General features: G+C 37.7%; 1 protein-coding gene across 1 annotated transcript; it reads right to left on the bottom strand.

Moving 5' to 3' along the window:
* Positions 1–9,222: 9,222 nt before the first annotated feature.
* LOC116912234 (UDP-glucuronosyltransferase 2B17-like) lies at positions 9,223–24,836 on the bottom strand. The gene is made up of 6 exons (XM_032916209.1): positions 24,040–24,836; positions 22,396–22,544; positions 20,845–20,976; positions 13,340–13,427; positions 10,749–10,968; positions 9,223–9,695 (listed from the first exon to the last, which is right to left on the bottom strand). The coding sequence occupies exons 1-6, from the start codon at positions 24,671–24,673 to the stop codon at positions 9,416–9,418; spliced, it is 1,503 nt and encodes a 500-aa protein (XP_032772100.1). The 5' UTR covers positions 24,674–24,836; the 3' UTR covers positions 9,223–9,415.
* Positions 24,837–26,282: the final 1,446 nt, after the last annotated feature.

Below are 26,282 nucleotides of genomic sequence, written 5' to 3'. Positions count from 1 at the left end.
TGCTGAAGTGTTTTTCTTTAATGCAACATCCATTCTGTTATTCTGCATCTTTCTATTGATTAACTGAGTTCATTCATGTTGAGAGATATTAACAACCAGAGATTGTTATTCCATGTTACTTTTTTTTGTTGAAAAAAAATTTTTTTATTAACTTGAGTATTTCTTATTTACATTTCGAGTGTTATTCCCTTTCCCGGTTTCCGGGCAAACATCCCCCTAATTCCATGTTATTTCTTATTGGATTATTTTTATTTATATTTCAAATGTTATTCCCTTTCCTTGTTTTCCCCCACATAATCCCCTATCCCATTCCCCTACCTTTCCTCCACAAGAGTCTTCCCCTCTCCTACCAGGTTCCCTTTCTCCCCCCTGACATTTCCCACACTAAGAGGCCCAACCTTGGCAGGATCAAGGGCTTCTCCTTCCATTGGTGCCTAACAAGGCCCTCCTCTGCTACATATACTGCTGGAGCCATGGGTCAGTCCATGTATAGTCTTTGGGTAGTGGTTTATTCCCTGGGAACTCTGGTTACATGACATTGTTGGTCTTATGGGGTTGCAAGCCCCTTTAACTCTTTCAATTCCTTCTCTAAATTCTACAGTGGTGATCCCTTTTGCAGATCATTGGTTTGCTGCTAGCATTCACCTCTGTATTTGACATCCTCTGGCAGTGCCTCTCAGGGCAAAGCCATATCTGGCTCCTGTTAGCATGTACTTCTTAGTTTCAACAATCTTATCTGGTTTTGGTGGCTGTAAATCTATGGGTCACATGTGACTCAGGCTCTGAATGGCCGTTCCTTTAGTCTCTGCTCTAAACTTTGCCTCCATAATCCCTCCTATGGATATCTTTGTTCTCCCTTCTAAGGAGGAGTGAAGCATCCACATTTTGTTCACCCTTCATCTTGAGCTTCATGTGGTCTGTAGATTGTATGTTAGGTAATTTGAGCTTTTCAGTGAGTGCATACCATGTGTTTTTTTGTGATTGGGTTACCTCACTCAGGATGTTAGTGTCTAGGTCCATCAATTTGCCTATGAAATTCATGGAGTCATTGTTTTTAATAGCTAAGTAGTACTCCACTGTGTAGATGTATCACATTTTCTGTATTCATTCCTCTCTTGAAGGGCATCTGGGTTATTTCCAGCTTCAGTCTATTGTAAATAATGGTTCTATGAACATAGTCAAGCTTGTGTTCTGGTTATATGTTGGGGCACCATTTGGGTGTATGCCCAGAAGTGGGAAACCTGGTTCCTCAGGTTGTGCTATGTCCAGTTTTCTGAGGAATACCCAGACTGATTTCCACAGAGGTCATACCACCTTGCAATCCCACCAATAGTGGAGGAGTGTTCCTCTTCCTTGACATCTTCAGCAACATCTATTTTCACATGAGTTTTTGATCTTAGCAATTCTGACTGGTGGGAAGTGGAGTCTCAGGATCATTTTGATTTGCATTTCCCTAATGACTAAGATGGATGTTGAACATTTCTTTAGATGGTTCTCAGCCATTCTCAGTAAGAATTCATTGTTTTGTTCCCCATTTTTTAAAATAGTTATTTGGTTCTCTTGAGTCTAAATTCTTGTGTTCTTTGTATATGTTACATATGGATGACAACCAGTGTCACAAATAACCAATCTCAAAACTACATATACTTTATTTAGGGTTCCTATTTTTTCCCTGTTCATAAGCTTCCTTTCCAATGGACATAATTCCTCATGATCATAGTTAAATTATACTGAAGAAGCACAGGTGTTCATTGGTGGTATGTTAGAACATGGAGTACCAGAATGGTAACAGCATAAGTTATACTAAAAAAGTTAAGAAGCAGAGAGTTATTTTCTGTTATTGGATTGAATGTAAAATGTTTCAGATAGGCTGATGAATTTGAGCATATTTTCCAAACGTTGTAGTGCTGATTGAGGTTATGGAATCTTAATTAAAGTGGTTATATCTTTTTGGATGAAGTACATCACTGGAGTAATTTTGAATGTTCATATCTTAGCCCCACTTTTTGCTCATCCTCTGTTTTCTATATTCGGTTGAGATGTGATGAGTGAGGTTCCTCCTCTGGCTGACAGCTGCACTGTGTTCCAAGCTACTCTGCATTCTAAGGAACTGTAGCCACAACTCCAAATAACCTGTTCTGCTTTTGGTTAGCACATTTTTTTATAAGAAAAAAGTAGCCCAAAGATTCCTTTAAAACTGTTATCCAAAACAAACCACATTTTATACCCAAAAACAAATAATTAAGACTATTACAGAAAAAACATTATTTGCATGTCAGCATTTATAGTGTACAAGTTAGCTACATTTTATTGTATGAAAGGTACAGATTCAGTCTCAGAGAGAGAGAGGCAAATGGACACAATTCAAACATTGCTAGGTTAATACTTTGATTATTAACACTTTATCAAGTGGTCCAGACACCGCCCAGTCCTGAAGGGACCCTGTCAAAATCTCCCTGCACCCATATCCTGTGGGAGGGAGAGCTAAACCTTCAGAGGGGCACACACGCCTGTGAAGCCAGAAGAGACTACACAGTGCCCACATTTCTGACTCCAGAGGAAAACACTTAACTCCATCTGGGACCCCGGTGCACGGGGGTCACAGGAACAGGTGGTACAGGCCCTCCTGGTTGCTGCCCTCATTGAGAGCTCAAAATCACCCCCCCATGAGCAATTGCAGCTGTGGGACCACAGATAAGACCAACTTTTCTGCTCCAAGCGACCTGCCTGGTGGACTCAGGACACAGAGTGGAAAATTCCCCTGGGACTGGACACTTCCCAATTTTAGCTGGAGCCCCAAGGTCACTGATCCCAGTCCACAGCTCCTGGCTCCCAAACCCCGTGGGAGAGAGAGCTCACCTCCTGGACAGGTGGGCACTCCTGAGACTCCAGAGTGGGAAAGACCACCAATACTGCCCACCCCACCCACATCCCTGGCCCAAGAGGAAACTGTATAGGGCCTCTGGGAACTGGAATACAGGGGCACTCAAGTGACAGGTCCCCTGCAGTCCAGACACTGCCCAGACCTGAAGGGACCTGGTCAAAAGCTCCCTGCACCCAAATCCTGTGGGAGGGAGAGCTAAACCTTCAGAGGGGCAGACACGCCTGGGAAGCCAGAAGAGACTATACTCTGCACACATTTCTGACTCCAGAGGAAAACACCTAACGCCATCTGGGACCCTGGTGCATGTGGTCCCGAACAAAGGCAGCACAGGCCCTCCTGGTTGCCGTCCTCACGGAGAGCTCAAAAGCAGCCCCCCAGGAGCAACTTCAGTCATGGAACCACAGGTACGACCAAATTTTCTGCTCCAAGCGACCTGCCTGGTAGACTCAGGACACATGCCCACAGGAACAGCTGAAGACCACTAAACAGGAAAGGCTACACACCTGAAAGAACAACACTCTGTTCCCATAACTGGCTGAAAGAAAACAGGAAAACAGGTCTACAGCATTCCTGACACACAGGCCTATAGGACAGTCTAGCCACTGTGAGAAATAGCAGAACAAGGTAACACCTGAGACAATCTGATGGCGAGAGGCAAGTGCAGGAACCTAAGCAACAGAAATCAAGACTACATGGCATCATCAGAGCCCAATTCTCCCACCATAGCAAGCCCTGAATATCCAAACACACCAGAAAAGCAAGATCTAGATTTAAAATCACATTTGATCATGATGAGGGAGGACTTCAAGAAAGACATAAAGAACTCCCTTAGAGAAAAGCAGGAAAATATAAATGAACAAGAAGAAGCCTACAGAAAGGAATCACAAAAATCCCTGAAAGATTTCCAGGAAAACACAATAAAACAGGTGAAGGAATTAAAAATGGAAATAAAAGCAATAAAGAAAGCACAAAGGGAAACAACCCTGGATATAGAAAACCAAAGGAAGAGACAAGGAGCTGTAGATACAAGCATCATCAACAGAGTATAAGAGATAGAAGAGAGAATCTCAGGAGCATAAGGTTACAAAGAAATTATCGACACACTGTCAAAGATAATGTAAAATGAAAAAAGATACTGGCCTGAAACATACAGGAAATCCAGGAATCAATGAGAGGAACAAGTCTAAGGATAATAGATATAGAAGAGAGTGAAGGCTCCCAGCTCAAGGACCAGTAAATATCTTCAACAAAATCATAGAAGAAAACTTCCCTAACCTAAAGAAAGAGATGCCCATAAACATACAAGAAGCCTACAGAACTACAAATAGATTGGACCAGAAAAGAAACTCCTCTCATCACATAATAGTCAAAACACCAAATGCACAAAACAAAGAAAGAATATTAAAAGCAGTAAGGGAAAAAGTTCAAGTAACATATACAGGCAGACCTATGAAAATCACACCAGACTTCTTGCCAGAGACTGTGAAAGCCAGAAGATCCTGGACAGATGTCATACAGACCCTAAGAGAACACAGATGCCAGCCCAGGTTACTGTATCCAGCAAAACTCAATTAACATAGATGGAGAAACCAAGATATTCCATAACAAAACCAAATTTACACAATATCTTTCTACAAATCCAACCCTACAAAGGACATTAAATGGTAAAGCCCAACATAAGGAGGTGAGCTATACCCTAGAAAAAGCTAGAAACTAGTCACGATGGCAACAAAACAAAGAAAAGAAAAGCACAGAAACATAAGCTCACATCCAAATACAAATAAAACAGGAAGCAACAATCACTATTCCTTAATATCTCTCAACATCAATGGACTCAACTCCCCAATAAAAAGACATAGATTAGCAAACTGGATACGCAATGGGGACCCTGCATTCTGCTGCCTACAGGAAACACACCTCAGAGACAAAGACAGACACTATCTCAGAGTAAATGGTTGGAAAACAACTTTCTAAGAAAATGTTCTGAGAAGCAAGCTACAGTAGTCATTCCAATATCGAATAAAATCGATTTTCAACTAAAAGTCATCAAAAAAGATAAGGAAGGACACTTCATATTCATCAAAGGTAAAATCCACCAAAATGAACTCTCAAACCTAAATATCTGTGCTCCAAGGAAAAGTGCACCTACATACATAAAAGAAAACGTACAAATGCTCAAAGCACGCATTGCACCCCACACAATAATAGTAGGAGATTTCAACACCCCACTCTCATCAATGGACAGATCATGGAAACAAAAATTAAACACAGCATAGATAGACTAAGAGAAGTCATTAACCCAATGGACCTAACTGACATTTATAGAGCATTCCATCCTAAAACAAAATGACATACCTTCTTCTCGCCACCTCATGGTACTTTCTCCAAAACTGACCATATAATTGGCCATAAAACAGGTCTCAATACATACAGAATTATAGAAATAATCCCATCCATCCTATAAGACCACCACGGTCTAAATCTGGTCTTTAACAACAATAAGGAAAGAATGCCCACATATACACGGAAGTTGAACAATGCTCTACTCAGTGATAACCTGGTCAAGGAAGAAATAAAGAAAGAAATTAAAGACTTCTTAGAATTTAATGAAATTAAGATACAACATACCCAAACTTGGACACAATGAAAGCTGTGCTAAGAGGAAAATTCATACCTCTGAGTGCCTGCAGAAAGAAACAGGAGAGAGCATATATCAGTAGCTTGACAGCACACCTAAAAGCTCTAGAACAAAAAGGAGCAAATACACCTAGGAGGAGTAGAAGGTAGGAAATAATCAAACTCAGAGCTGAAATCAACCAAGTAGAAACAAAAAGGACTATACAAAGAAACAACAGAACCAAAAGTTGGTTCTTTGAGAAAATCATCAAGATAGATAGACCCTTAGCAAGACTAAGCAGAGGATACAGAGAGTGTGTCCAAATTAACAAAATCAGAAAAGAAATGGGAGACATAACTACAGAATCAGGGGAAATTCAAAAAAATCATCAGATCTTACTATAAAAGCCTATATTCAACAAAACTTGAAAGTCTGCAGGAAATGGACAAGATCTTAGACAGATATCAGGTACCGGAGTTAAATCAGGAACAGATAAACCAGTTAAACAACCTCATAACTCCTAAGGAAATAGAAGCAGTCATTAAAGGTCTCCCAACCAAAAAGAGCCCAGGTCCAGACAGGTTTAGTGCAGAATTCTATAAGACCTTCATAGAAGACCTCATACCAATATTATCCAAACTATTCCACAAAATCAAACAGATGGAGTGCTACCTAATTCTTTCTATGAAGCCACAATTACTCTTATACCTAAACCACACAAAGACCCAACAAAGAAAGAGAGAACTTCAGACTAATTTCCACTTATGAATATCGACACAAAAAATATTCAATAAAAAATTCTGGCAAAACCGAATCCAAGAGCACATCAAAACAATCATCCACCATGATCAAGTAGGCTTCATCCCAGGAATGCGGGGATGGTTTAATATAAGGAAAACCATCAACGTGATCCATTATATAAACAAACTGAAAGAACAAAACCACATGATCAGTTCATTAGATGCTGAGAAAGCATTTGACAAAATTCAACACCCCTTCATGATAAAAGTCCTGGAAAGAATAGGAATTCAAGGCCCATACCTACACATAGTAAAAGCCATATACAACAAACCAGTAGCTAACATTAAACTAAATGTAGAGATCCTTGAAGCAATCCCACTAAAATTAGAGACTAGACAAGGCTGCCCACTTTCTCCCTACTTATTAAATATAGTTATTGAAGTACTAGACAGAGCAATCAGACATCAAAAGGAGATCAAAGGGATACAGATTGGAAAAGAAGAAGTCAAAATATCACTATTTGAAGATGATATGATAATATATTTAAGTGATCCCAAAAGTTCCACCAGAGAACTACTAAACCTCATAAACACCTTCAGCAAAGTGGCTGGGTATAAAATTAACTCAACTAAATCAGTAGCCTTCCTCTACACAAAAGAGAAACAAGCCGAGAAAGGAATTAGGGAAAAGACACCCTTCATAATAGACCCAAACAATATAAAGTACCTCGGTGTGACTTTAACCAAGCAAGTAAAAGATCTGTATGATAAGAACTTCAAGCCTCTGAAGAAAGAAATTGAAGAAGATCTCAGAAGATGGAAAGATCTCCCATGCTCATGGATTGGCAAGATTAATATAGTAAAAATGGCCCTTTTACCAAAAGCAATCTACAGATTCAATGCAATCCCCATCAAAATACCAATCCAATTCTTCAAAAAGTTAGAGAGAACAATTTCCAAATTCATCTGGAATAACAAAAAACCCAGGATAGCTAAAACTATCCTCAACAATAAAAGGACTTCAGTATTACAGAGCAATAGTGATAAAAACTGCATGGTATTGGTACAGAGACAGACAGATAGACAAGTGTAATAGAATTGAAGACCCAGAAATGAATCCAAACACCTATGGTCACTTGATTTTTGAATAAGGAGCCATAGCCATCCAATGGAAGAAAGATAGCATTTTCAGCAAATGGTGCTGTTTCAACTGGAGGTCAGCATGTAGAAGAATGCAGATAAATCCATTCTTACCACTCTTTACAAAGCTTAAGTCCAAATGGATCAATGACCTCCACATCAAATCATATACACTCAAACTAAGAGAAGAAAAAGTGGGGAAGCCATCTCGAACACATGGACTCTGGAGAAAATTTCCTGAACAAAACACCAATGGCTTATATCCTAATATCAGGAAATGACAAATGGGATCTCATAAAACAGCAAAGCTTCTGTAAGGCAGAAGACACTTAAAATGGCAACTAACAGATTGGGAAAAGATCTTTACCTATCCTACAGCTGATAGAGGGCCTATATCCAAAATATACAAAGAACTCAATAAGTGAGACTGCAAAGAGACAAATAACCCTATTAAAAAATGGGGTTCAGAGCTAAACAAAGAATTCATCGCTGAGGAATGCCGAGTGGCTGAGAAACACCTAAAGAAATGTTCAACATCTTTAGTAATCAGGGAAATGCAAATCAAAGCAACCCTGAGATTTCACCTCACATCAGTGAGAATGGCTAAGATGAAAAACTCAGGTGACAGTAAATGCTGGTGAGGGTGTGGAGAAAGAGGAACACTCCTCCATTGTTGGTGGGATTTCAGACTGGTACAACCATTCTGGAAATCAGTCTGGAGGTTCCTTAGAAATTTGGACATTAAAATACCTGAGGACCCAGCTATACCTACTTGGGCATATACCCAAAAGATGCCCCAACATATAACAGAGACACATGCTCCTCTATGTTCATAGCAGCCTAATTTATAATAGCCAGAAGCTGGAAAGAACCCAGATGCCCTTCAACAGAGGAATGGATACAGAAAATGTGGTACATCTACACAATGGAATATTACTCAGCTATCAAAATCAATGACTTTATGAAATTCATAGGCAAATGGATGGAACTGGAAAATATCATCCCGAATGAGGTAGCCCAATCTCAGAAAACACATATGGTATGCACTCATTGATAAGTGGACATTAGCCCAAATGCTCCAATTACCCTTTATGCACAGAACACATGAAAATCAAGTAGGATTACCAAAATGCGAATGCTTCACTCCTTCTTTAAAAGGGGAACAAGAATACCCTTGGGAGGTAATACGGAGGCAAAGTTTAGAACAGAGTCAGAGGAACACCCATTCAGAGCCTGCCCCACATGTGGCCCCTACATATACAGCCACCAAACTAGATAAGATGGATGAAGCAAAGAAATGCTGGCCAACAGGAACCGAATGTAGATCTCTCCTGAGAGACACAGCCAGAATACAGCAAGTACATAGGCGAATGCCAGCAGGAAACCACTGAACTGAGAACTGGACCCCCATTGAAGGAATGCTAGAAAGGACTGAAAGAACTTGAAGGGGCTTGAGACCCCATATGAACAACAATGCCAACAACCAGAGCTTCCTGGGACTAAGCCACGACCCAAAGGCTATATAGGGACTGACCCTGGCCTCAAACCTCATTGGTAGCAATGAATAGCCTAGTAAGAGCACCAGTGGAAAGGGAAGCCCTTTGTCCTGCCAAGACTGAACTGCCAGTGAACAAGATTGTTGCGGGGAGGGTGATAATGGGAGGAGGAAGGGGAGGGGAACACCAATAGAGAAGGAGAGTGGGAGGGATTAGGGGGATGTTGACCAGGAAACCAGGAAAGGGAATAACAATCGAAATGTAAATAAGAAATACCCAAGTTAATAAAGATGAAAAAAAAGACTCTATCAAGTACAGTTTTATTCTCCATATTTTTTACAATGCAAATTTTTGTATTAAGTGCTATTAAAATTTATGAATGATGGGATTTTTGATAACATATCAGTATTTACGGAGTTATATGTCTTCTTACAAAGATGATCTGCCTTGACAAAAAAAATCAGGAAGTGTTAAGAAGGTGATTCATAAAGTAGAATGAGGCTGAAATTTCATTCCTGTAGTGCATTGTCAATGAGCTCTACTCATTCTTCATTTTCTTTTCCTTCTTCACAAAGAGTCGGTAAATAAACAAGAAGCATTTTATAGTAAGGACTGCAATGACTGCCGAACAGGTGAGCAGGAATCCAATCACATCCAGAGAGTGGTACTGGTACCAGGGAAGGTTATGTCCAAGTGGTCTCAGGTGCTTGGCCCCTTTGTGGCGCATGACAAACTCAATCCAGAAGACAGCCTTGTCCAGGGGCTTCATAGGTTGGTCATGGTGAATGGTTGACAACCACACAGCATTTTTTTTATAGCTATAAGAGAGAAAATTGTCATCAGTTAATGGAACGAAATCCTGCTCTTACCCATTTTGACTAATTTTGATATCATTGCTGATCTTCATTTTTTTGGTTAACATTCTGATTTTAGAAAAGTCCAAATTTCACAGAAAAGCATTATGCAAGTGCATTTGACTCTACTGTTGAAAGATGACTGATGGTTACATTACGTAGAAGGGTGACTTAGAGGCCTGAGTTACCACTCCTAAATATCAGTTTGATTTAGCACAACAGGTAGGAATTACAACAGTTGTAATTTCAAAGCACAAGAGCAAAATTGTTTCTTTCTTCTCATAAAAACATATTCATTCATTAGTATTCACAGTATAGTTATTTACTATTTAGGACTCAACTTATCTGGTAGAAGAATAAGAAGAGTAGAAGCTCCTCAGAGATGGGTAGGGTGTTTAAATAGAGAAGAAGATGTGAATACAGTGAAGGGAGAGATCAGAATTCAAGGAATCAAACTAGGGAAATGGGAAGAGGAGGAGGCAAATGGAGACAATGACAACTAGAATGTATGAAAAAATTATACTATTAGCTATTTATGCCTTACATTCTATTCCAGGCCTATATACATATATAGTCTTAATGAACTTTTCTCATCTGACTTGATGGTTCTCCTTCAAATACCCAACAAATGCCTACTAAAATACCCCACACAAGACAAGAAAGCATTCTTTTGAGGTATTATACAGAGGTGTCAAAAATACTTCTTGCCCAAGCAGTGTGGGGGGTAAAACAGAAGGGTTGCACACTTAGGATTACCCTGATTTACATAGCAAAGAAACATAAAGTAAAACAAGAAATTTAAAAACCATGAGTAAAGGAGAGAATAATGTGGGTACTGAATCAAGCCCTTATTTTTTCTGTTCCTATCATTATCATTACCTTCAGTATAATTCTCATTTGTTTGGCTTTTGGTAAGAAGACAATGAATGTATGTCTAAATAACCAAGTGATCAAATGAATGAATGAATAAATAATAAATAAATACATAAATGAAACATTATTAAAGGTTTTACTCACAATGGATTGTTTATTATTTCCTTTAGTGCATTGAACAAATCTGACTTTGACATTGTCCTGATATTCAGTGTAATAGCTGCTCCTTTGGCCACCATGTGGGCAATGTTATCATGTTGTTCTCCAAACATAGGAATGCCAACCATAGGGATTCCATGATAGATGGCCTCATAGACACCATTGGCTCCACCATGAGTTACAAAGGCTTTGGTTTTTGGATGACCTAGAAGAAGATGAATTCAGATTAACATTAATTAGCAGTTTTAGTTATGAAAAGAGATATGTATACTAAGAGGAACTGAATGGAGAAGTTTCTATATCAAGATTCTTAAAATCATAAGCTCTCTAAAATATTTTTCTGTCTCAGGGCAAGAAAAAATTCTGGAGAACTATTTTTGCCAATTTACATGTGACTTGAGACTTTAAGTATGAAAAACCCTCTTTAAGTTGAACATATGAAGTACATAGCAGGTAAAAAAAAATGAGTGAGAAAATGGAATCCCACAGATTGGCAAATGAACTTTACCAACCTGCATCCAATAGAGGGCTAACACGCAAAATATACAAAGAACTAAAAAGTTGGATTCTAAAGAACCAAATAACCCTACTTATAAGTGTGGTACAGAGCTAAGCATAATTATTAACTGAGAAATCTTGAATGGGTAACAAGCACCTAAAGAAAAGTTCAACATACTCAGTCATCAAGGAAAATGCAAATCAAAATGACCCTGAGATTCCACCTCACACCAGTCAGAATGACTAAGATCAAATACAGGTGAGGATGTGGAGAATGAGGAACATTCCTCCATTGCTGCTGGGATTGCATACTGGTACCACCACTCTAGAAGACAGTCTGTTGGTTCCTCAGAAGATATGACATAGTGCTGCCCGAGGATCCAGTTATACTACTCCTGGGCATATACCCAAAAGATGCCCCAACCTATAACAAGAAAACATGCTGTACTGTGTTTGTAGCAGCTTTATTTAAGATAGCCAGAAGCTGGAAATGACTCAGATGTGCCTCAACAGGGGAATGGATACAGAAAATGTTGCACATTTGCACAATGGAATACTACTCAGCTATTAAAAACAATGACTTCTTGAAATTTGAAGGAAAGTGAATAGAAGTAGAAAATCTCATCCTGAGTGAGGTAACCAAGTCACAAAAGAACGCACATGGTATGTACTCAGTGATTAGTTGTTATTAGACATAGAAAGCTCAGAATACCCATGATACATCTCACAGACCATATGAAGCTCAAGAACCAAGAAGACCAGAGTGTGGAAGCTTCAGTCATACTCAAATGGGGGAAGAAAATAATCACAAGAAATAACCAACAGACGGAAGAGAGACTCTGTAGAGACCATATCTAGTGTATAATCGTGGGCCATGTTTGAGGGATGGGGCTGACCACTCACCTCAAAAAATATTAATCTAGAATTCTTCCTGTCAAAAGGAAAAGAAGGGACAAAAGTTGAGCACAAACTAAAGGAAAGGCCATCCAGTGACTGCTCCACCAAGGGATCCATTCTGTCAGCAGATACCACACCCAGACACTATTGCTGATGCCAAGAAGCATTTGCTGACAAGAACCTGATATAGCTGTACCCTGAAAGTCTTTGACAGAACCTGACCAATACAGATATGGATACATGCAGTCAACTATCAGACTGAGCATGGTGATTGCTATGGAGAAGTTGGGGCAAAGAGTGAAGGAGCTGAAGGGGTTTGCAACCAGAGAGTAAGGACAGCAATATCACCCAACCAGACCCCCTAGATCTCCCAGGAAGAAAACCATCAACAAAGAATATACACGGGGGGATGCATGCCTCAGATGAATATGTAGCAGAGGAGGGACTTATGAGGCAACAATTCGAGAGGAGCCCCTTGGTTCTGTGGAGGCTTGATGACTCAGGATGGGGGAAAACTAGGCCGCTTAGCCAGGAGTGGGAGCACCCACATAGAGGCATGAAAGGAAGGAGGGAGTAGAGGCTTTGTGGAAGGGAAACTGGGATAAGGAAAATACTTTGAAATGTAAATAAATAAAATAACCAAATAAAAATATTTTAAAGGTGACCTTTGTTACTCTTAGGGAACGTGGATAAAGAACCATTCTGTTGTATAATTGAGCTAGTTATTTAGCCTTAACCATCAGTCTGTTGAGAGTTAGGCACTGGTAGATACAGTTTTATGCAAAATGGTTAAAATGTAAAGTGAGAAGAATAACTAGAAACACATGGTGTCATGAGTGAGTCATTTAACAAAGTAAGGTATGGGGTTATAACCACTTAGAAAGTTATGTGCATGCATACATGTTTCATTTTAAATTTGTTGTACAGAATTCACAGGTGTGACATTTGTTTCTAGTTAACAAAAATGAATTAGAATAAAATCCCTCTGACTTAAAGAAAGAGAAAGATAGAACGAAGGAAAGAAAGAAATATATGTGTGGTAAAAAGATCGAATTAATGTTAGAACTTTTTATCTTAAATAAATAATTCATGAAGTAAGTGCAATATAAAGAGTTTGAAAAGTGATAGGTACAAAAATCCAGGACTCAGTCATGATGTTGCATTTTTTCCCAGAGTCTTACCAAGGAGGTCATTCTGGGGAAGCCACTTGTAGACTCTGGTATTGGGTCCTAAGGTTGCTGGGGTTTTGCCATCAAATTTCCAAAGAACCTGTTAAAAGTTAGACAATTTCATTGGTGTTGCCAAATTTAACATTACAAAGACTGAGCTGGATATATTTAGAAATTGAAATGTGGAGACACACATATATGTATGTAACAATTAATGGAAAAAAAGAAGTTGTGAGTTTGAAAATGACCAAGGGGGCATGTTTATGGGAGTGTTTGAAGGGAGTAATGGAAAGGCAGAAATGATGTAGTTATAATTTCTAAAAGAGAAGTAATTTTAAAATGTAGGTTTTTTTTTTAAGTAAAGGGAAAACAGCTCTGAACACCTCTGACCGGATAGATAAGCAAGTCCCAAGCAGTGAGTACTGAGAACTCAGAAGACTCACACAAGAGTGCCAGCATTTTTTGTGTTACACTCACACAGGTAACTATAATCACCACTTCCCAGGCAGAGATATGTAGACAAATGAGACAGTTAATGATGCAGGAAAATATAAGTACATTGCCATGGTGAAATAATTCAACTACAAATAATATTGGCAAATTACTAATAATTTATTTGATCTAAATGAATTTGACAACTCTAATATTGTAGTCTTAACAGTGTAATAAAATACATTTTAATTACTTTAGAGTTTATGGTTGTTCACTTGTTCTATGCTACTTAAGTGAATTTCAATTTTTTGTCTTTGATTATGTATTCTTGTTTTTCATGCAGAATTCTCTTTGCCCACGAGTACTTGGATATAATGGCCAACGTGGTCGCTCATGGGATATGGAATCATCTGACTCATCTGGAAGAACCCTTGCATATTGTAGTGTTGGAATTGTTCAGGAATGGAGTTGTGTATGTAGAATTCTTAGTGGATTGAGAACACTCCAAGAAAACAGGACAAGGGTTTTGCTACCATGTTTCTTCGAAACACAAGATTTCTCTTGTTATGTGTCTGTGCTATCTTCCTATATGTACCAGATAGGAGTTGAGTCTATATATTAGTACCCTGACTGTCCTTGTGATTTTATACAACTTGAAATCCCGTGATCTTTACTCATATGACATTTCTTAAGCCTCAGAGTATGCATTGTTTGATGCTGTGAATAACGTTGGCTATTTCATGAGAAGTTACTCTGCCTCACATATCAGCTCCATTCTACCATGTCTCACTGTCTCTGGGCTGTGACAAGTGGTACTGAATGGGGACCTAAAGTTGGCTTCATAACAGGAGATTGGGCACACTCACAGTAAGAGGTGAATGAGAATAACAGGGCAGAAGACAGACAAACCTATGTTTGATTTTGGTCATAGGGGCATTGATTTAGACTGTTATCAAAATACTTTACAAAGATAAGATTAATAATCAACAGGAAGTGACATCCAGATTCTTGCATGAATATAAACAGGATGACGATGTCTTAAATTTGGTTTTTCAAAAAAAGATAATGTAGCAGAGGATGGCCTTGTTGGGGACCAATGGAAGTGGAAGCCCTTGGTCCTGCCAGGGCTGGACCCACCAGTATAGGGATGTCAGGGTGGGGAGGCAGGCAGGGGTGTGGTTGGGTTGGGGAACACCCTCATAGAAGAAGGGGGAGGGAGGATGTGGTAGGGGGTTTATGTCCTGGAAACTAGGAAAGGGGATAACATTTGAAATTTAAATAAAAATATCCAAAGAAAAGGTCATTAGACAATTTCCCGGTGAAGACAAAATGCAAAGGAAAAGTAGCACCACTGGCAACTATGCAGGTGATCTAATCTTTAAATCTTTCCCTGTTTGTTGAGGATTTAGGAAAGTCTATGGGAAAAGCTAATAATACATCCTAGGCAATTAGGGCAATTCAAAGGAAAGAAATTCGTCCATCTATTCCTCCCTGGCCTGATTATTTGTTCCCAGTGTTTCGTGTAAAGTTTCAATAATATCAAAATATTTTTCAGGAACTAGATATGGATATTGTGAAGGATTTTTAAGAAAGCCTGTGCTTCGTATGGACCTATTGCTCCATATCACTATGCCTATTTTTTGTTGGAGTAGTAAGGCATAATGTCTGCTCTATGGTTTTTATGTAATTGCTACAATGGTTGTTAGTCCTTTTCAATTTCCTCAGTGGCAGATGTGACTTCAAAATAAAGCCCATCGAAACATTCATCAGCTAGGACTGAGGGATAATCCTAGAAATTTCAAAAAGAAAGTCTGACAAGGATTTGTATCAACATATTACCAGTTGCATGATGTCCCTCCATCAGTCCCCTCACATTAGCTATGCTGCTGTGGCTACCTGCATAAAAACTGACATGGAATCAGACTTAGTGCCTTTTAATATAGAAATATGCAAAATACCTCTGCACCTTATGTCAATTTCAGAGGGACACTCAGAGATGCTATTGAAAAACAAGTAAAGGGGAAACAAATTCAAGGTTTCTTATAAAACAGTTACTTTAGATAACTGCAATGAAGATTGAGAAAGATTAATCAAGCCTTTGGACTTTCTGATGTTATATAGCAATGTAGGAACCTACAACCTAGAGGGAAATTACCTGTTTTAGGAATGGTTGTTCTACAATAAATGATGTTTGTAAAGTGACCACTTAAAGAATCAAAGTAAGTTGCCCTTATAACAGTTCAGTGCTCAGAATCAAGAAGAGCCTGGTTTATGATCTGTATGCAAAAAGGGCAAACATTTGGATAAGGAATGATGAAATAAATATGATGAGTATGGCAATATATTGCATGCCAACAAAAAGAATGCCAGCCAACAATCGAGAAACCTTATGAGGGAACCCTAAAGACTCCACAATACAAGGATTTAAATCTAAATGACGGGATTTCTGCCAGCTTCAGAGTACAGCCAATCTATTATTTAATACAAGCTACTACTCAAACAAGTGTTGCATTGGATAGTCCTTGTATTGCCATTTCCCCTCTTCAATGTCCTATTAAGTGACACACAGGGTATTGGGGAAATAATCTGCCTGGAATAGTTGTATTACTTTTTGTGTCACAATAGTTTATCAATTAATGGAACCATGATTCTTACAGTAGTGACTGATGCAAATTATATGAAAGATATGATGCTCCTGATCACTGAACATACTGATTGGCATTTTAAAGCCAGAAGTAAATTTACACGGTTATTATGATTGCAGATATAGTCACTTCATGAAGAAAATGGGATTAATGTGGGAGGATTCAGCAGGATAAATAAGACTGTAGCTTTAAGCACACAAATAAAGGTAAATGATAATTAGTGCATTTACAGATAAAAGGAACTTTTCTAGCATTGTTTGAGTCTGGAACTGATGTTTCTTTTATAAGCATTGAAGAGTCACCCTAATGGCATATTGTAGAAACAAACTCAAACTTGATAGAGTTGTGAACTATGAGCTCAATTAAGATAAGAGAAAATTACAATGTATAAATCCAGAAGGCAGAATGGAAGTCCTTAAGTCTTTTGTTACATATAATATTATTAATCTTTTGTGAAGACACTTTCGATAACAATCCAATGCAGAGACCCATATTTTTACTGCTAATGCTACCTACTGTTCACAATCTCAAATGCTAAGGTAAAAGTTGGGATATAAAAGGGTTAAGAGTGAAAAAGTTTATGGAACCTCTATTGGCACATTAACAATATCAAAAGCATGAATTGGGTTTTGCATAATGGCTAAACACTATATAAAATTTAGTTAATAAGTCTGAACATCTCAATAGCCAATTTCTAAGTGAAAAGTTATAGGCTCCTCACCAGTAGTCAGACAACAGTTGCAGAATGGCAACAGAGATCTGTCATTTTCTCCCTGGAATTTTCATGTTTTTGTAATTGAAAAATATGGTAAATGTAATGCTTAGTTGACTTGTGAAACCTTAATGCCACCATTTGGTCAATTTGAGCTTGACAGCCATTACCTACACTGACATCTATTAGTAAAGAGTTGTCTTAAACTATTATGAATTTGAAAAACTGCTTTTACACTATACCTATTCATCTTAATAATAAGGTATATTTAGCCTTTTCTGTTTCTTCACGCTACCCTAAAGAACCGCAGCTTTTATATCAATGTGCTGTATTACCTCAATGCATGGCTAAATCCATTATGATGCCCCAATTCCATGTTGTAATGGTTTTAGAGCCCATGATGAAGGCCTTTCCTTAGGGTTATAGTATTCATTATATGGATGATGTTCTCATAGTCCCTTCCAAACCAAAAGAGATACAATGTGCATATGGCATGATTCAGGATGTGCTAAATAAATACAGACTGATTATTATACCTGAAAATGTACAAAGGTCAGACATTATAATATCTGGGGAAACTAGTAACTAGCTTGTTATTAACCATGGCAAGGATAATTTAAAACCAGCGAACAACTTTCAAAATTATTAGGGAATATTAATTGCCTACATACTATTTTTGAGAATAACTAATTTTGGAGTAATTGATCTATTTAAAACTCTGAGAGATGGCATTTGATTTTCTGTGGTTTCATCTTGATAGTCAAAAGTACTACAACTATTTGAATCCAAGTTTTAAAAAAGGCATTTTTTATATTGTACCTTTAAAGTTATTTTTCCCCTAAATTGTCTCCTATATGCATTAAACAACAAGAGAATATGCCTTGGAATGGATCCATTTACACTCTAAGGGCCATAAAATATTACTTGCTTTCTCTTCTTGCTCAATTAGTATATCAGGGTAGGATCTAATGTCTACAATTGTATGGATATATTACTTGCTCTATTTACCTTGCACCTAACTAAAAATAAGTTTTAAAGTGAGTTACAGAACTCTATGTAGTTTTCAAACACAGATTGTTATAGTAGTATTAGAAACTTCTTATTTCATTTTCACATCCTACCTTGCTCCTATTGCTACAGGATCTAAAACAAATGGTTCTAACCTACACTCATGCTTCGTTTATTACTCATACTTGTACACTCTCTAACCTTTCTGGTACTATTACAGAATGAAACAAACAAGCTGATGCATTAAACGGCCCTATTTCTTCTTTCATACTACATGAACATACACCACTGCACATTAATGCTGTTGGGAATTCTTGTACAATACCATATCCCACTTAGACAAGTTAGACAAGTTGTACAAGAATATGCTACTTTTTAGCCCTTATAATATCGTATTCTGAAAGCTAGAATTGATGTAAGAGATAAAAAATATTAGTGATTTAAGGAAAGTAGATTCAATTCACTATGCTCTTCTGTCTTTGATACTGTACCTGCATGTATGCATTGATATATATTCTAAATTTCTTTTGGTTCTACTTTTATACTCAAAGAATGCTTTTGCAATGTACTTTTTCTTATCCAAACTTTCCAAGATAAGGGAGTCCCTGCTTTTAATAAAAACTGACGGTGGGTTAGGCATAGTAGAAAAAATTAAAACAACTGTAAATGATGGATTATTAATCATATTGTAAGAATTCTTTACAATCATTATGGCCAGGGCATATTTAAAAGAACACATAGAATGTAAAAATAAAAATTATTAAAAAAATCATGGGAGATGCTTAGGGATATCATTGCATTTTCCTTATGTACTTTATTTTTCAATTTACCTGAAGGTGATGCATGTTCAGGTACTCAATACTATTTCTCTACAGAACATGCTGAACTGCCTTTAGACAGGCCTATGTGATTTCAACAATTTAATCCTTGGAAGTAGAGTTGTCTCAAGAACTTTAACAAAGTATGTGCATCTGGCACTGCAGATACTTCCAATGAAACATTTTGGACTCCTCTCGACTCCTCTAGCCCTGATTCATGAAGGACTAAGGTAGCAGGTGAGAATATTGTGACAATCAATATGAATATAGAAATCCTCCAGCTAAAAGGTAAAAAGATTCATTGACTCTATCACCAGAAGTGAAGTCTGTCTACTTTGGTAGACCCTATGCACCAAGGAAGAAGTTAACTGACAGCATTTGTCATCACCTAAAAATCTCTGGTGATTCTGTCTATTCCCATAAATCTGTGGATATTCACACATGCAAAGATAATGAAATTTCAATGCATATTAAACAAAATCACACTGGTTATTCTGTGCTTAAAAAGTTAAAAAGGAAGAGGTGTGAGAAATGAGTCTGAGCATAGAGGCAATTTTTGAGTTGTTGTCAAAACACTCCAAGGAAAATAGAAAGGGCCTTTGACCACAGTTCCTTCAAAGCCAGAAATTACTTTTGGAATTTGATTTGCCCCCCTTCTCAGTTCTAGCAGATAGGAGTGGGTCTGCTTCGGGTTAACCACTTCGACTTCTTACTGTCTGCCAGGCAATGTTTAAGCTGTCCTTCATGTTCCTTTTGACAAAACAATGGTTTTGTCACACATAGCTCATTTTATGTTTGAAAGCAGCTGGAACTCATGCACTATGGACTCATGACCTTTTGTGACCCTCAGAGTGTTGTTCTCTGAATAAAGTTGGCTAATGCCTCTGACTTCCACTTCTTCTGGAGTGGTGACAAGGTAGGATTCAAACTAGGTATTAAACCTGCTGTACCAACTTCATCCAAGTAGACATACAATCCTTTGTAGAGCAGCTGCTGCGGACAAATAGTTCAGAACATGTTGGCCTCATCAGCACACTGGACTTACACCTGATCTCCAAATAATGACTAGGACCACAACAGTTAGATTGATATCTCTTTTTTCATTTCCCTAAGAGTTTCATTTAATAATCTTTTTTCTTATTCATCCCTCCTTACCACAATCTTCACTAAAGCACTCCTTTCCATACCCCCCTACTTCAGTCCTTAAAAATAATCTATCTTCCTACCTCAGGAGTCTGAGGAATTGGGATTTCCTGCTGTTGAAGCCACTAACGTGAGTGGCAGTGTGAAATTGTGTCAAGTCACAGGCTCTGGGAAGCAGCTCCACAAGAGTTTGTGTTAAATTGTCATGGCACTGGGAAAGCCCAATGTATTAATTTGATCTGTGCGGTATTAACTGTGTGTACTTTTATTGCCAAAATCAAAATTAAAAGCAAACAACAAAATGTAAGGAGCCATTTGTCCTCTCCAAATATTCTCCCATGTGTGGTTTTCCACTAGGGAAGGGTTGACTTAGATTTCGTCTGTTTTTGGTTGCACAGGTTTTATACATGTTGGTCTTGATTCACATGAACTAAAAATGAATGCAACTATTATCATTTCATGAGAAAGCAAGAAAAATTTTCTATGTCTACCAACAGCCATCACAGGCATGACCCTTGTCATCATAATGCCAGTATTTCAGAATGTACCCACAGAAATCACAACATTGATATTCAGTGCACTTGTCAAAAATATCTTCTGAATTGTACCATCTCTTGTGTGTTTCTGCTTTTAATTTATCTAGGTAAATTAAAACTTACCTAAACCTTTAGTTTTCACACAATCTCTGTTAGAATCAGACCTTCTGAGGACTTTCACAGTCTCAGTTTACAGTCGCCTCTCATGGGCAATTTACCTCACCTTTTGTGGAATCTGGGCAAGGGCCCATGCAATTGCATTGGCTTTTTCTTCTGTCATGCTGCTGACCATTGACCCCAGAGAAAACACCACCACGCCATGCTCTCCAGAGCTCTGGACAAAATCTTCCATATCCTGTGAATAAAGCACTTGTTCTATCACACAATAGCGATTATAGAACAATCACTTACGAAAGCTTAAAAAAAACCTAGGAGAATAAAAATTGAAATGTTTTTTGGAATTTATAAAATCATGGTGTTAAAACATACAGAAGACAGAACTGGCATGGTCAAACACAGGCAATGGTATGATGTGTACTCATATGTGTGAAATAAAGGTTCTGAATGTTTTACTCTGGTGAATTGAAAGCTAAGGAATGCAAATATAGTATGTGAAATGTTGAAGGAATCAGAGAAAGGACTGAAAGAACTTGAAGGGGCTTGAGACCCCATATGAACAACAATGCTAACCAACCAGAGCTTTCAGGGACTAAGCCACTACCCGAAGACTATATATGGATTTACCCTGGGTTCCAACTGCATAGGTAGCAATGAATAGCCTAGTAAGGGCACCAGTGGAAGGGGAAGCCCTTGGTCCTGCCAAGACTGAACCCCCAGTGAATGGGATTGCTGGAGGGGAGGGCAGTAATGGAGGGAGGATGGGGACGGAAACACCCATGTAGAATGGGAGGTAGAGGGGTTAGGGGTATGTTGGCCTGGAAACCGGGAAAGGTAGTAACATTGGAATGTAAGTAAGAAATACCCAATTTAATACAGATGGAGAAAAAAAGAAATATTGGTAAATTTGAAGCTGCATTACATTTTTCATCTGAAAGAATTTGCAAATTTTGCATTGCTGTTCAATTTTCTCTTATGATGGGTGATTTAATTCTAGTAGCTAGTGTGTAATGCAACAGTATCTATGCTGTGTTAGTACGTATGTGACAGTTAATGCATACTTCCTCCTACGATAAAATGTTTTGACTCTCTATAAAATAATCACAACTGTGGGGTAATCATATAGTATGCAATAATTTCTTGATATTGTGTATTAATGAGTATTTTCTTCATTTCTCCAAATTCCCCACCTTTGTTTTATCTAATGAAGGCCACGATAAAATCAGATGTTCTACTCTATTAACTTTAACATATTATTTTGAGACTGCCTCATATTGAACATGAGTCTCAGTATTTTAACAGGTTAGTATCCTCAGTTTTAACCTGCTTCTGCAACTCAGTCCTAAAGTCATACATGCTGTGTCAGAATACTCAATTCTGTATGTGGGCACTGGGATTCAAACTCATGTTCTTATGGTTGCTTTGTAAGAACTTTACCTAATGGTCAATCACTCCAATACCCTACATGCCTTCACTCACTGATATATTTTTTTCATGTGTGTCATGCTATTTCCTGGGTTTATCAAGCTCTAACTTAGCAGGACTTTTAATTCCACTTCCCACATATCTCTATTATTGGTAGAAAAATGTAATGAAAGATGTAGAACATTTCATGAGAAATGATATGAAATGAAAAAGACAGAAAGAATGTATTTACCTTGGGCAAGGGTTTAGGAGGTCTGCATTGGAGTCCTCCAATATAGTCAACATTTGGTAATGTTGGGTGGGGAAATTCCAAATCCCAGTAGGATCTAATGAGCCACATTTCTGCTTTGCCCATTGTCTCAGCTAAGGTGGTGGGCCTTCCTAGAAAGGGAAAATGAGCAAGTGAGACAGAGTAAACTTGAGAGGACTGTCTGCTGAGTATAAAATCTATTTCCTTAAAATGTTGGAAGAATTCATGTGTTATGTAGCACATGTGCATGTAAAATGTAATACTTTAATACATAATACATACTATAACTTATATCAATACTTGTTTTCTCGTTCATATAAATCCATGTTAATTTGTGTTTGTTTTTAAAGCAAACTGTAAGAATTATTTTATGTTTCCTCATTAATTTAAAACCATAATTATTTACAGAAATAACCTCTAGGCCATTATATGAGCAAGCACATATTTTTTCTCTCCAAAAAAAAAAATAAACTATAGTAAATATCAACACATATTTCATGCCCAAATCTCTCATTAAGCTGTGCACCCTAGCCAGAGTTTTCAGTATCCTGATAGTTTGTAGCTAGTCTTTATTCCTTACAGGAAATTATAAAGTTTATAAATGGCTAAATTTTTGGCTAATGCTTCTAGTCTTGTTTCATATTAATATATTTAATAGTATTTATACTATAAACAATCACAATATGTTCAGAATTATGAGAATAGGAATGTTGGGCTAGTCTTAGCTGTGGTACATTTTTAAGAGAAAGAAAGGAAATGATTTTATAAAATCCAGCACATGTGTTCATGCTTCTGTTGAATTTTGCCATTTACAACGGAATTTAGGCAAGGGTCCAATAAAAAAATGTGGAGCTGGTAGAAATATCAGTTCTATTTCTAAACTTGGGAAATATCATAATAGCTTTCAAGATTAGGGAGATTTTTAAAAAATGAAATCAATAGAAAATATTTTATGATCTATCTTTTCATTAATTTATACACGTATCTGCATGAGCATATGTTATTTTATACCAGTGCCTGTGGATACCATGAAAGGGTAGCGCTTCTCTTGTAGCTGAAGTTACTGGCAGTTTTGAGCCACTGGACATGACTGATACTGTGAAGAGAACTCCGGTAATAAACCATACATAAACAATTTCAGCCCTTTGGCCATGTTTTCACACCCTACGTTTTCATTTTAAATAAAGACACTGGCCTAGACAAGAGAAAATAATTTCTTCAATGATATCTATCTATCTATATCTATATCTATACTATATCTATACATATTGAAACTACAAAATATGTCATTCTTGAATCTTCATGAATCCAGATTCGCTAACTGCTTAGAAACTTATTAAAATACAGGAAAAAATTCAGTAGAGGAGTAAAGAATCACCCAGACACCATTTAATTTCATCTCTATACAATTGTATAGCTAACCAAAATATCTTGTGTCAGGACTGCTACCTTTTTCTATTTGGTCAATTAAATGAGCTTTTACAAGATTTTGTGAATTTGATAGCTAATATCATTATACATTTGATCACCTATAAAAAACTACTTCATTTTGTATTCCATGGTCATAAGGCTTTACACACCTGGGAAACTTAGGTTTTCAAGCTACTGAGATGAAATGTAACTTACCCAAAATCTCACTGTAAAATGGATCCCATTTCTTGTCATTAAACATATGGAACCAAAAGTCAAAATAAAGCGTACATATCATATTTTTTACCCTGTCTATGAATGTCATTGGGCCACCCATTCCTGACAAAATTACTGGTACATAAGATGGAGGTAATATAAATCTTCCACTGGACTTCTCAATTTTGTAGCCTGGAGAGAAGCGAAGACTGTACAGAAAAGGAATGTGGAGCACTTCGGCTATCAGCTCCCCACAGGCAGCCACAGGATCTGACAAAAGAACATCAAACTTGGATTCCTGTAGTTTTGCCATGAGCTGCTTGTTTGAAACGGCGTCTTTACAAAGACTTAGATAGTAATCAGAAAATCCATCCATCATATTTTGTAGTAAAGGAGAATAAGACAAACATGTATCTCTTTGCAACTCATAAGTCCACACATCCACAAGCTTTATGAAATAATTTTCCAGTTCATCTTTACTGACAGATGTAGGAAAAGTTTCAAACTTAAGATCTGGCGATTTTTTTCGGATCAAGAACATAGTAAGCGAAGGTTTCAGAACAGTGACTTCATGGCCCCTCTGTACAAAGTTCATCCAGTATTGTTTTATATTCATCCAGTGGCTGAATTCCATCGCCACACCAACACCTTTCCACAGTTCCCAGATTGGAAACAACAACTTATCTGTAGCAGGAGAAAAGCAGAAATCCACTTCCCAGGCATCTTCAAAATCAAAATCCTTCTGTTCACAGTGTGTTCCTTTCTGTCACTGCTTGACCTTTTATCTAGTAAGCTTTACACCAGAGGTTAAAATATAACTTGCATTGCTCAAAGCTGATAAATGATAGTTACCATGGAGATAGGAGAAAAAGTGAATAACAATTTTAATTATTCTGTTTACATGAGAGCATTTAATGTCTCTTTTATGATAGAGTGTTTTTAATAAGACAAGTGGTAATTACTTCATGTTCAATGATTAGTGGTACATAGATATTAGAATTCTAATATAGATATTAGAATATCTCACAAAACTAGTGACATGATAATGTGACTGGACTCTGAATTCTCCTCTGTATAGAATTGAAAGCACATTAATTTACATAGTTGATCATTATTCATCATTATTTCTTCCACATAATGAATGAAGAAATGTTGTATCTATGTTGATCACTATATTCATGTAATCCAATTCAACATAGATTGCTGCTGTTATACATTATTTTTAGTTGATTAACCAGTACCAGCTAAGGGTCAGATGGCAAGGTTATGGTTCTAAGTCAGTTTAGATGGGTTTTGTAAATACTTCGATTAGAGAGGGCCAACGGTACTCTATGCTTAACAGTTCAGAAACGCCTATGTAGATAGGAAATCTTCAAGGGCATCAGAAGTCCAAAGAATAACCTGTTTATGGACATTTCTTCATCTAGATCATTTTACTAGAGACTTGTCTGCCCCTGACAGGGCCCTTAGACTCGAAGAAGAACTTGAGCATCAATGGAGTTGCTCAAATGTGGTAACGCAACCACTGAGCAAATTGCTTCAATTCATCTACAGACAAGACACTGTCCAGAAAGGGACAAATTATGCAGAATAGTCGACTGATAATCTCTGCCGGGGCAGGGTGAGCAGCCCTTCAAAATCTGCATTGATAAGGTCTGTCAGATGATCCTGGGCCAGAAGGCTGAAGACTGATGCTCCAGCATATTAAGGAATAAGGGGACTGTCCAGGTGATCAGCAGTCTTTATAAAATTGGCTAAGCTTGGAAGCCATGTTCTGTGCTTCCTATGTTTTCAGGTAATATTAATCATTCTTGGATTTCTGATGTGGTTGGAGACTAGTAGTCTCATAGACAACCCGAATGGTTTAGTATTGAGAAAGATGATAAATCTGTTAGAGTAGTTTTAGGGTGGCATAGGATCTAGAACCAGGATATAGTCAAGTATAGTTTTAGTATAGATGACATGGTTAATGAACAAAATTGATGGACTGGGTGATCAGCGTATTGTTGGTTTTATAAATTGCAGAATGGTAATAATGATGCTTAGTTCACCTATGTATAGGAAAAAGTTTTTTAACTGGACAAAAAGGGGGAAATGTTGTGGTTTGCCTTGCCAAGATGTGGTGTGGATAACATGGTTGGTGAACAGAGTTGGTGGACTGGGTGATCAGCATATTGTTGGTTTTGTAAATTGCAGAATGGTAATAATGATGCTTAGTTCACCTATGTATAGGGAAAGGTTTT

The sequence above is a fragment of the Rattus rattus genome, chromosome 11 (genome assembly GCF_011064425.1).
Source record: "Rattus rattus isolate New Zealand chromosome 11, Rrattus_CSIRO_v1, whole genome shotgun sequence".
Lineage (NCBI taxonomy): Eukaryota > Metazoa > Chordata > Mammalia > Rodentia > Muridae > Rattus > Rattus rattus.
Note: the sequence above shows the minus strand (reverse complement) of the source record. Positions and strands in the feature narration are given on the sequence as shown.

What these genes read in the sequence shown, in the direction of transcription:
- LOC116912234 (XM_032916209.1), bottom strand. Translation starts at nt 24,673, where the DNA reads ATGGAATTCAGCCACTGGATGAATATAAAACAATACTGGATGAACTTT. An exon ending in CTCCTAAACCCTTGCCCAAG is followed by an intron (nt 20,977 to 22,395) that starts GTAAATACATTC and finishes CTTTATTCACAG; the next exon opens with GATATGGAAGATTTTGTCCA. An exon ending in TCCCCAGAATGACCTCCTTG is followed by an intron (nt 10,969 to 13,339) that starts GTAAGACTCTGG and finishes ATCTTCTTCTAG; the next exon opens with GTCATCCAAAAACCAAAGCC.